The following is a 12,132-nucleotide window of genomic DNA, read 5'->3' as shown; positions in this document are numbered from 1 at the left end:
TTAAATTAACTGGATGTTATACATCTTATAATTTTGCTTCCTAGTTCAATAATACAGTAGTCTCTCCTAATCCAAGGTTTCACTTTCTGTGGTTTCAGTTATTCAAGGTCAAATGCAGTCTGAAAATATTAAATGGAAAATTCCGGAAATAAACAATTCATAAATTTTAAATTACATGCCATTTCTGAGTAGTGTGATGAAATCTCACATTGCTTGGCTCTGCTTGCCTGGGATGTTAATCATCCCTTTGTCCAGCTTATTCACACTGTATATGCTACCCACCCCCTTACAGTATAGGAAAAAATATAGTACGTATAGAGTTCAGTACTATCTGTGGTTTCAGGTACCCACTGGGGGTCCTGGAACATATCTCCCTTGCATAAGGGGTGACTACTGTAATTATTAATAGAAATGCTCCATAAGCTATAAAATATATACAGACATGAAAATAATTCTACTTCTTAAAAAGAAGTCTTCAAAAAGTATTCTTACAGCCTGCATTTCATTCAGTTCTTTCTGATACTTGATCATCTGCTGGGTCAGTTTTTCACGTTCAGATTTAAGCTCCATATGTAGCTTTCTATTCTCCTTTTCTTTTCTCCGCACATCTGTGTCACTACCACGCTTGACAGGTTCTTTCCGATTCATGATCTCGGCCAACTTATTCACAGCCTTAAAAACATAAAGATTAGTATGTAAATAAATAAAATAAATTATGTTGATGATTTCTTGGTCATTCACCAATAGCAAGTTACAAAACCTTCCCTACACACAGGGCCACAAAGAAACACTTTCTATATTAAAAAATACACCCTCTTCATTACTCATCATCCTTTTCCAACCAATACTCTATTACTTTTTCACTCTCATATTTTCTGAGAACCGTAATTTAAAATGTGTATAGGTTCACTCTAATGTCACTTTCTACCACTTTGGGTTTTTAGTTCCAAGAGAGACTTCTACAAGGCAGATCTTCTTTTACCCTAGAAGAGAGTTGTGCATTGGCATCACACTAATAAAATACAACATGTGTCCAACCACAGAGCAGAGCATCTCGGACCCCACAAGTATTCATGCTGTATATACAATCATGAGAGCTGAGAAAAAGAATAGTTAATAATCATGGTGCCTTTTCAGAGTGACACTTTTTCAGGCTGTCAGCAAATGGTCATTCTCTACCGTTTCTTAAAAGCAGAAAAATTTATCAGATTACAATAAAAAATTAGGATGGACTGTGACTCCATATGGAAAAATTAAGAAAAACTTTAATAAACACTGAACTCAACAATGTTAATCAAATCTAGCTTCTCCCAACCTGGTAAAAATCACATAATCCTGACAGTTCACAAGTACTGATACCAACAATGACTGCTACAGCCAATCTGTAATGTTAGAAGTAAAATGTAAAAAAGGTAAACTAAGAAAAATTTCAAAATCATATTTAGAGCATATTATACACACCTGAGTTTTGAGTGTTCTCTCTGTTAACAGCTGCTTTTCAAACTGTGCTTTAATAGCTGCGGCACTTATCTCTTCATCCTTCAACCTTGATAGTTCTGAAACAGAAAAATGTAAAAATTATACTGATAATTCAGCAACCGACAAGCATTAGGCATACTGAAACTAAATGTTATTCTTATTAGTACATACGCTCTTGGGCATCTTTCCATTTGTTATTTAATTCTTCTTTCTCATTTGCAAGATTGGCAACATCACTAGTCAGTGTCCTATTAGTTTCTTCGAGCTAAGAAATGAAAGTAGAACAAAAATCATATCCTAATTTACAAAATGTTAAGTTTTAAAGCAGTACTTCAAAATGAAAATATCCTAGAATGTTGCTAAAACTCTTGTTTTTCTAAGTACATCTATCTCTACACTTCCTGCCTTTGTCCTACCTTACCAAACTTCACCCTTGATGAAAATTTTGCTAACCATACCGACCTTCATATGCACCCAAGGAAGCCAAAAAATCGCCCTCTTTCAAAAATCCTTAGCAGTATTTTAAATGAAAAACAATTTAGTAAACTAAAAAAAGCAAATACTATAACAAAGCTCTGCATTCCATCATGCAGAATAAATTTTAAAATCATAATTTAATTTCTTACCGAACATTGCTTTAAAACAGAAAATAAAATTTTACTAAAGAAGTTGACATTCTTTGGTATTCACTTCAAATCCTATTCCTCTTCTTCCTTCCTGAAGGACATTTTATTGTGAATTATGTGTTCATCCTTCCCATCCATGATTGTATACTTTTATTACATATATGTGAAATAATATAATGAGGTCTTATGTGATTTTAAACTGTCCATAAATAGCATCATACTGCATTTATCTTTCTGTAATTGCTTTCACTCAACATTATATTAAGAATTAAATTGTTGATATACATAAAGACCTAATTAATTCATTTTAACTGATATAGTAGTTCTATCTTCTACCACATTTCATTTATCCATTCATTCATCTATTAATATAACATTTGAATTTTTTGCTATTACAAACATTTATGCTGCTAGTAGTATTGTGTCTGAATTCCTCTAGCACATTTATCTTATTATGGACTTTCTTTGGATTATATGAATATTTAAAATTTACTGGAAATTGCCATACTATTTACTATACTATAGTGTGCCATATTAAATTTACACTCTGGATAGCAGTAAATAAGAATGCCATTTTCCAGACATCCTTCAAACATTTGAAAGTAGTCAGATACTGAATTTTTGCCAAAATGATGGGTATGGAATGGTATTTCAAAGTTATTTTATCCAGCTTTTTCCTAAAAAATAGTGAGGTTAAACATCTGCTCATATTTTTAGGTTTTCTTTTTTGGCCAATTTTTCCTTTGGATTATTTAACTTTTTCGTATTGAATTGTAGGAGTTCCACTTATATTCTAGATACTAATCCCTTGTTCAATAAATACATTACAAATATCTTTTCCCTGTCATTTATTTGTTATCTTCTGTTATAAGTCAATTTTGGATTCCATTTTAATATTTAAAAATTTTTATTTTTCATATTTAAAGTTCTTAAGATAGCTAGAATTTACCACTGTATATGGTAAATGATAACAAGAAACTAATTTTATTCCTTTCCACATAAAAATGTAGTTATTCCAAAACCATTTATTAAATCTGTATCCTTTCCCATTGATTTGTATACTGCCACTGACACCGTATGCCAAGCTCCTGTATGTGCATGATGAATCTATTTCTGGGCCCCCTACTCATTTCCACTGAACAGGATTAAATATCCCTGTTCTAGTGCCAAACTTTTAAATTACTGTAGCATTTTAATAGGTCTGGATAATTGATAAGGCAAACTCAACTACTTGATATTTTACTTCTATTTGAAATTTTTCTTGCAATTTTTTCAACCTACATATGACTACCTTCATGATTAAACTCATCTTCATGATTAGTTTTAAGGTTCTTTTAAACTAAGACTGGTTTAACAAGGAAAAAAAGACAAACTGTTTTCTTTTTGGTATTTCCCTTTCACTTTAGTCCTTTAACTCTGAATTTACCAACAGGTGAAGCCATTGGAAGTAGTTTTTTTTTGAGCCTCTCTCTGCCAAACACTGAGAAGCTGATGGTTCACTAGGTCAAATATCTTGTAGCCAGCATATACACTTTTTCATTTAGATCTATGTTACTTTCTTAGTATTTCTAAGGAAGATTTATGATACAGTAATTTAATTAGAACCAAAAAAGAACCAAGCATTTTACTTACAGACGCAATTGTAGCATCTTTTTCAGTGAGCTCCTGTTTGTGTCTAGCCATCATCTCTTTGATCTCCAGCTCTTTCATGATTTTCTCTTTTTCCAAATCAGAATATTGTTCTTCAGCAATTGAGCGAGCCAGTTGCTCAGAATCTGCTTTGGTTAAGGTAATCTCCAGTTGAGCAGCCAAGGAGTCCCTACATTTTAGAGGGATTAAATTTTAATGTTCAATTTTTTACTACAAAGTCAAATTTTTGTCTAATTCACTTCATCAACAAATTTTTATTTGGAGTATATAGCAGGTACTGTTCTAGGAGTAGGGTTCATGGCCATGAACAAAAGGGACAAGGATCTTATCCTTACCTTTCATCCTGTAATTCCTGTTTCTTCTGCTGTAATTCTTTACAAAGCTTGGTCTTTTCTTCACATTCTTCTTTAAGTTCCCTAACCTGTGTCTTATAGAGGGTCTAAACAGCAAAATATAATACAAATATATATCATCATCATCATCATCAGGAATATTATTTCCACATTCAGAAGCTATCCAGACAAAAAGTCCAGCTGAGCACATACAAATATGCTCACAAAACAGTAATGTTGAGCCCATGAGCAAATTAATAGTTTAATGAGCTTTTCTATTTTCTGGTAATCAACCAATTAACTAATAAAAATTCAGCTAATAATTTAGAAGCATGATTTTCAACTGGATATCACAGTGAGATTTCTCATTAAATGACACAGATTGATAGGATGAAGAGGCAAAAAAAAATATTACTAATTTAGACAAGAAAATTTTATTGGCTTAAAATCAATGAAACAGAGGTGACAGTTACTACTTCATATTTTAAAACTGATCTCAAAAAGTACAAAGGTTAAAATGACAATTTTCTTTCTTTCATTATGAAAATATATTCTTCCTCAAAAATCAATGCTTTTAATCAACTTCATAGGGTATGAGTATGTGCCTAGAACCATTTTTTTAGCAATGACAATGGATTTCTGTTAAACTATCTACAGTCTCTTGCCCAGGTGTTCCTTTTGTATGTGTGTGGTACAAAACATTATTCCAAAATTCTGTCTGGGGTTGCTATAAGAATCTATTCTAAAGACAAGATCAGTCTCCTGGTTTTGCAGCAAAAATTTTTTAAAAATTCTACAAATACAACAATTTTCAAAGTAACACGTCTGGAACTTACTGAGAAATACTGCTCTGCTTCAAGCTGATCTTGGAGCTCTTTCATTTGCCCATCTGCATCTTGACGTTCTCTGTGGGGACATTGAATCAAAGGTTTAAATAAGTTAGACACATATTAAGCCAGCAACTCTTAAAATGTGGTCTAGGAAACCCGTGGGAGTACTGAGACCCTTTCAGAGAATTCATGAGGTAAAATTATTTTCATAATACTAAGAATCATTGCTATTTTTAAAGCTTTAATTATCTCAGTGTATATGGGCTTTTCTTGAGGCTGTATGACATATGATGATTTCATCACTCCAACAGCTAATGAAATGTGTGCTTGTATGCTCTTGTGTTTTAAAATTTTCTCAGTTTCAATTTCTAACACAAAAAATAACATTAGATATAACTCACAGGAACAAAAACTCTTTGGGGTCCTCAATAATTTTTAAGAGTATAAAGGGATTCTGAGACCAAATAGTGCTATATTAAACCAATAACACTAAATCACATATTCTCAGGCATGCATTTGTGATCAGCCATTTATGCCAACCAAGTAGCAGAATCAAAAGTGCACCTGAAAATTGATTATCTTAGAATGAGTGAAGAAATGACTGGGAGGGGGCCTGCAAGGAGGTAAAGAGTATAGGTTTTTATATCTAAATGTAAATGGTTAACTGCACAGATCTGAACACTTTGTAAAAATTACTGAGTTCTACACTTACCATTTGTTTACTTTTTCTGTACATATTTTAATCTTCAATAAAGAAAAAAATTAAATAAAAAAATAAATAAAATAAAAAATGAGCCTAACAATGCATTTAAGAGGTTGGGTTGAAATAAGTTAAAGTCTAGGCTTATTAACAAAATATATGTATTACAGTTATTACAAGTCAAAGCTAAGGGGGAAAAAAAAAAGTTGGAGAACAACACAACATACAATTAAAAAACAAAAAACACAAAATAAAATCTACAAAAAACTCAACCCTATAAATATGGTATACATGTACAGGTACAGGCACAGAAAAGGGTGTGGAAGGATTTTTCAAGTAACAGACTGTTAAGATATATTACCTCTGTAGAGATTAACTATGTCTGCATTCATAAAGGAGACCTTATATTGTTTTCTCTTTATCTTTTAATATAGTTCTGAATATTTTATAGTGAGAAAATATTTTACTACCTATTAGATATTTAAAAAATGTATCCAGCTGGACTTCCCCGGCAGTCCAGTGGTTAAGACTCCACGCTCCCACTGCAGGAGACATGGGTTTGATCCCTGGTTGGGGAACTAAGATCCCACATGCTGCAGGGCCAAAAAAATAAAATAAAATAAAATAAAAATGTAGATAGCAAGAAAAAACTCAGAAAGATTAAATGATTTAATCACACCATCTTCAATTTAATATTACTTAGGACTTTCATCCTTATTTGCGTTTAATATAATTTGGTCACTTTGTTTACTTACTTGGCCCTTCAACTTCTGGATAAAAGGGAAATTATCACTCAATGTCACTTAATTGTGTGAATTCTCTATTTTATTATTGATGAGTGTATTATTAAAGAATCATGATTTTTATTTCTCTGAGCGGAAAATGTGAAAGATACTAATTAATAACATATGAAAGAACAAGTTTTAAAAATTTAAAATCATCATCACCAGCTAAGCCCGCTTGCAGAAAACCCCAGTGTAATTTTAATATCATGATCTTCTTGAAGAGCTACCATTCATTATATGTAACTTTTAAAGCTCAACATTCATTAGGTATTTAAGAAAAAATATTTTTCAGAAAGTAACCACATAATATGCACATGGTTACAATTAGATAGTACAGACTAGCACAGAAAAAATTCTAAGTCTCCTATCCATATCCATCCATGGGCTAACCCTATTCCCCTAGAGAAAATCACTTTGTTTCATTTCTGTGTATTGTTCTTTTTGGTGGTCACCGCCACATCTCAGCTTATTTCTTGACATACATTTTAATTATTTACCAATTCCCTGCTGCCAGATGTGAGAATTTAGCTCTTACCATCCCTAATGTAGTTGTATCACTGGTCTAAGTGACATAATCAAACCTCCATTTCCTATTGCCATAAGAACATGTCTAAATGTGAGTCTTTTTTCATGTATCTTTGCTGGGTCCTTTCAATTTAAAGACTTCTTTTCCAGCTATAGGAAATTCTTTTCTATTATGTCTTTAATAATTTCCTCCCCTGGGTTTCTCTGGAATTCTTTGGTGCTAGAGCTCCTGGAACAGTCTGTCTGTGTCCTAGCTTTTCTCTCATATCTTCTAGTTATTCCTTCTTGTTCTATGTTTTGTGAAATTTCTTTGATTTTTTTCTTCAAACCCTTCTAATAAGTTTACATTGGCAATAATTTTTCATCTTCAAGAGCTCCTTCCTATTCTGGCTGTCCTTTATTATGTCAGGTTCTTGTTTAATGGAAGTAGTATCTCCTAGAATCTTTGATCAGTACTAATTATTACCAGCAGGTTTTTAAAATTTGTGCTTTCTTTTTGTTAAGTTCTCTTCTATTCTTTGATATATGTTTCATCTGGTGGCACTTTTTCTTCTTCTTTATCATAGTCTTTCTCTTTCATACTGCAGGCTTTCCTCAAATGCCTAGTGATGAGTAACCAGGAGGCATCAGAAATTTTAATCTCTGGGTACAGGGGAGGGGTTTTCTAAATAGCAAACTTCAGTTTAAAATGAGAGGCTTAGGAAGTCAGTCATAAACAGGAAGACCACTAAATGCCAGAATGAGAAAGGCTTTTCTCTGAGCTGCTGACCCCATACTAGCTGTTCTAATTATCCACAGAGGGTATGCCCCATTTCTTCAGAGGGAATGCTCTGTAGGAACCCTAGTGGTGGCAATGCCTGAATACAGACATTTCTGCAAGGGGTAGTGGCAGAGTATGAACAGCAGATTGCTCCATTTATAACATCACATCTTACTCCAGCCCTCCAAGGTATTTGCTTTGAATAATGAAACATTTTTCTTCTTCACCTATATCCCACTTCATATATACTCCTGGCTCTTGCTTCCGCTGCTCTACTTCATTAGGCAGAAGGTTTCCACCCACCTGCCACTATCTCATTAACTAATTTCCTGTCCTCCAATCCACTGGAATGACATGATGTGGGTTTACACATTTAAAAAATTCCTCTACTAGAGTTTTACTGGAATCTTGGAAGGAAGAAAAGAAGTCTACGTTGGCCATTTTCAAGTGCAAGCCTACATAGCACTTCATATGTAAATTCTCATTGCATATATATATATTTAACTTTGTATTCCAATTATTTATGTACTTGCCTTACCTCTTCCTAAGGAATAATTTCTGATAAAATGCTAGTAAGCTTAAGGGTAGGAAATACATCTGACTCATCTTTGAATCTCCTATAGTGGTTATCAGTGCCTTACACATGATAGATATGCATTCATTCATGCAACACTTACTGAGGATGTCTTATGTGCAAGAAATTAATCAAGGGTTGGAGATAGCAAAATATAAGTGTGGTTTTTCTTTTTTTTTTTGCCATTCAATGAATTTATACTCTGTTAGGTGATTAAGACAGCAGATGTGGGTATCTTTGGCAAGGAGGGGTTAGGAACTGAGGGATTAAGAAACAATAGATCCAAGTGCACTTATGAAGAAAATAATAGGCATATATACTAAGTAGCATAAATTAGGTATAAACAAAGAGTAATTAGAACAGGAGAAGAAACACAGTCTAGATATTTAACTAGCTCTTGTATTCATATAAACATTGCTGTTAGAATAAATACTATGGAGAATAGCTGTGCAGTCAAATAGTTTTAAAGACTGTGTTCCCTAAAACTGAGGATCCACAGTTTAGGCTCCTGACCAAAGCCAGGCAAATGAGTTCCATCTCAGGACTTAGAGATCCAGAAAAGCCAAATCAGGGTCGCTCCACATAAATGAAGCTATAAGACATATCTCTAGAGTTTGTCCTTCTTGAAGGACCAAGTTTTCTGTTAAATAAAAAAATGAGAGGGAAGAATAAAGCTAACACACAGGGGAAAAAACAAAGAACAAAAAAATATTGGACAAAGATGCCTGAATACTGTTCAAGTTTCTAGTTCCAATTTTTAAAAGTTAAAATCTCATGAAGTTTAAGAGTCTAGGTTTACCCAGGCAATAGATCAGCAAAAAGAACAAACTCTTTTTGACCATCCTTTCCTAGGAAGTGTCAATATTTGAATATTTGACCATCCTTTCCTAAGCAGTGTCAATCTTACTGACCTGTCACAGGTATATAAAAAGCAGGCAAAAAAAAAAAAAAAAAAAAAAAAAAAAAAAAGCAGGCAATTAGCAAAAGTGATAGGAACAAAGTAATAGTCCTATAGTAGACATACTAGTAATAGTAACAGTAACAGTTGTAGTAATAATGGTCCCTACCATTTACTATGTGCTAGATGCTGTAAATAAGTCATTGTTATCCTTTACAACAGTGGCCCCAACCTTTTTGCCACCAGGAACTGGTTTCATGGAAGACAATTTTTCCACGGACCAGGGCGGGGTGGGGGGATGGTTCAGGCGGTAACGCCAGCGACGGGGGGCGATGGGGAGCAGCAGACGAAGCTTCTTCGCTCACTCACTCCTGCCGCTCCCCTCCTGCTGTGCGGCCCGGTTCCTAACAGGCTGCGGACCAGTACTAGTCCGTGGGCCTGGGGGTTGGGGACCCCTGCTTTACAAGATCCCTAACAAGGAAGCTATTACTGCCCCCCTTCTGTAGGTGTGACAAAAGGTTTGGAGAGGTTAAAATATTTTGCCCAAAGGTGATCAGCTAGTAAGTAGTGGAAATGGGATTCACACCTTGATCTGTCTGGCCCCGAAGCTTATTTTCTTTTCACTCTGCCTCCTATCAAATAACTGGAATCCAATATGACCTTTGGTCATGATTGGGAAGAACTAATTATACTACTAATGACTGATGGGGTAAATTTTAACAGTATATTACTGTATACTTTAAAAGTATTTTACCAATGTTTTCTATTTTCTAAGTAAATTAAATATAGCACTAGACTGTATCCTAAAAAATGATTAAAAATTTTATATGGTGTTTGTTTAACAGTCAAACATTTCCAAGTCCCAGAAACTAAAGAAACAAACAAAAAGCACTTATGCTTGAGGGACAGTCCTGAGGAAAAATCCTAAGAGCATGGAGTACAAATCCCAGAAATTTTCTCCTTCTTCAACACCAACACTCTATATATTATATTATAAGGTGGCAGTAATAAAAAACTGTCGGGGAAGCAAATAAAATCTTTTTAAAGGACAACAGTGGCACTTAACACATTACTTAAAACAGAAAGAAAGAGAAAATGTGGTCAACAAAATAAAAGGGTCAAAAGAAAATCCCCAGATAAATCAAAATTAAGATAATTTACATGTGGATAGTTGTGCATATTAGTAAATTTTGTCTCAAACAATTAACTTACTTTCGAAGTTCGGCATTCTGTTTTTCCAAGCTCATTTTCATTTCTAGGAGATGATTATTCTCTTGTTTCAACTGCTTTTCAGACATTTTTAGTGTGTTAACTTGCTGTGTTTGCATCTTCAAGTCATTTTGTGTAAGGCAGCGCTTCTGAGTTTCCTGCTCTATTTTTAACGTCAAGTTTCTAACCTAAAAAATAGTGTTATTGGTATGTAAGTAAATTATTTTGACTTTCTTATCAATGAAGCTGGCAGTAAATATGATGATATAAAACAGATTTTTCCCCTTAAACAGTTAATTCACTTCAAAATAAAATATTTCTTGGATTTTCCATAATGACATATTTTTAAAATAAAATATGGTCTTTAAAAATGTTTTAATCATGATTCATTTAGTATATCATCCAAATTCGGTAAAATTTAAAGATTATGGAATATTATTTTACAAGAAAAAATTTTAAATTATAAAACCATCACTGAAAGTTTATAAATAAACCTAGTTTACTATTAATTCATTAAATAGTTTACTATTATTTATTAGTAAACTTCACACTTACATCCTCATTTAGCACATCTTTCTGTTTGAGGAGTTCGTTTATTTTCTGCTGTGACTGTTTGAGGTCACAGTCTAATATAGAGCATCTTTTCTCAGCCTCCAGCAACAAGTTCTCTACTTTCTGTTTTAAAGTTCTTTCCTCCAAGAGCTTCTTCTCCATTTCTATTGCCACAAAAATGGACATAATCATGAATCAAACAAAAGAAGCATATCAAATACATGACACAGTGGTAATAAAAATTACAGTACATGATGCTGCCTTAATAATTTTTTAAATTTCCAATTTAATATTTTCATCTCTCCTCTTAATATAATTGAAATGTCAACAATTTCATGCTTGAAAATTAGGTGTTTCATTTGCAGGGTATAAAATTCTACCACACTCCACAATATTACATCCATTTTAATGAAAGCAAAATAATTCATTTTCCTATATTTTCTAAATGATTTGCAACAAACTTTTAATTTGTTTTATTAATCAGAAAAGACTTCTAAAGACCTTTTTTCAATCTCAAAGTGAAGAGCAAAGTTTATGTCTAATCAAGTGATTTCATATTAACTGCAAGTTATTACATGTAAAGGATTACTGATGTACTGATTAGAAAATCTGTTCAAATTCAATAGATTCTTCTGCTCCTTCATACCTAATGTTCAACCTCTAATGATCATTTATTACAAAGTTATATTGGGTAAAAATTAAACCTTATGAATTTTCAGTTTTTAATGAACTGTCTTCAAAAGTGTAGAAAAATGAAACCATTTTTTACACACTACTAAAAATAGCTAGCATTTCTAAGCACTTTTCAGGTATCATTATACTTGGTTTTCACAACAACCTAATACAGTAATTGTCCCTTTACAGGAAACAAGGCACAAAAAGGATAAGTAACTAGAGAAAGTCACATAACTAGTAATTCATTGCTAAGCCATATTCTTAAACAAAGAATGCAATGCAATGACATGCATTGGAAAGACCAAAGGCTTTATACCAGATGTGAGTACCATCTATAAAATGTAAGTTTTGTGTATTCATACAAAATATGAAAGTCATCTGTATCTTACGTTACAGCTGTAAAAAGGAATTTTAAAAAATGAGTTATTATTATGCTAAATTGGTTTATTTTCAACACTTCAGAGAATAATCTATAAACAAATGTACTCATTTTAAAAACTAATCACCCTAATGTGGGCACAGCAAATAGAAAGAGGC

General features: G+C 33.0%; 1 protein-coding gene across 2 annotated transcripts in view; it reads right to left on the bottom strand.

Moving 5' to 3' along the window:
• ROCK2 (Rho associated coiled-coil containing protein kinase 2) overlaps positions 1–12,132 on the bottom strand; it is a 137,285-nt gene that overhangs the window by 17,946 nt on the left and 107,207 nt on the right. For both annotated transcript variants that reach the window (XM_082425819.1, XM_082425820.1), the window contains 8 exons: positions 10,924–11,084; positions 10,372–10,556; positions 4,924–4,993; positions 4,091–4,194; positions 3,738–3,924; positions 1,651–1,744; positions 1,462–1,556; positions 493–672 (listed from right to left, as the gene is read on the bottom strand). In XM_082425819.1, the coding sequence (XP_082281945.1) occupies positions 493–672; positions 1,462–1,556; positions 1,651–1,744; positions 3,738–3,924; positions 4,091–4,194; positions 4,924–4,993; positions 10,372–10,556; positions 10,924–11,084 (1,076 nt within the window). The remainder of the gene's footprint in view (positions 1–492; positions 673–1,461; positions 1,557–1,650; positions 1,745–3,737; positions 3,925–4,090; positions 4,195–4,923; positions 4,994–10,371; positions 10,557–10,923; positions 11,085–12,132) is intronic.

The sequence above is a fragment of the Balaenoptera physalus genome, assembly GCF_965194825.1.
Source record: "Balaenoptera physalus genome assembly, chromosome: 15".
NCBI lineage: Eukaryota > Metazoa > Chordata > Mammalia > Artiodactyla > Balaenopteridae > Balaenoptera > Balaenoptera physalus.
The sequence above is the reverse complement of the archived record's forward strand: the minus strand, read 5'-3'. Positions and strand labels throughout refer to the sequence as shown.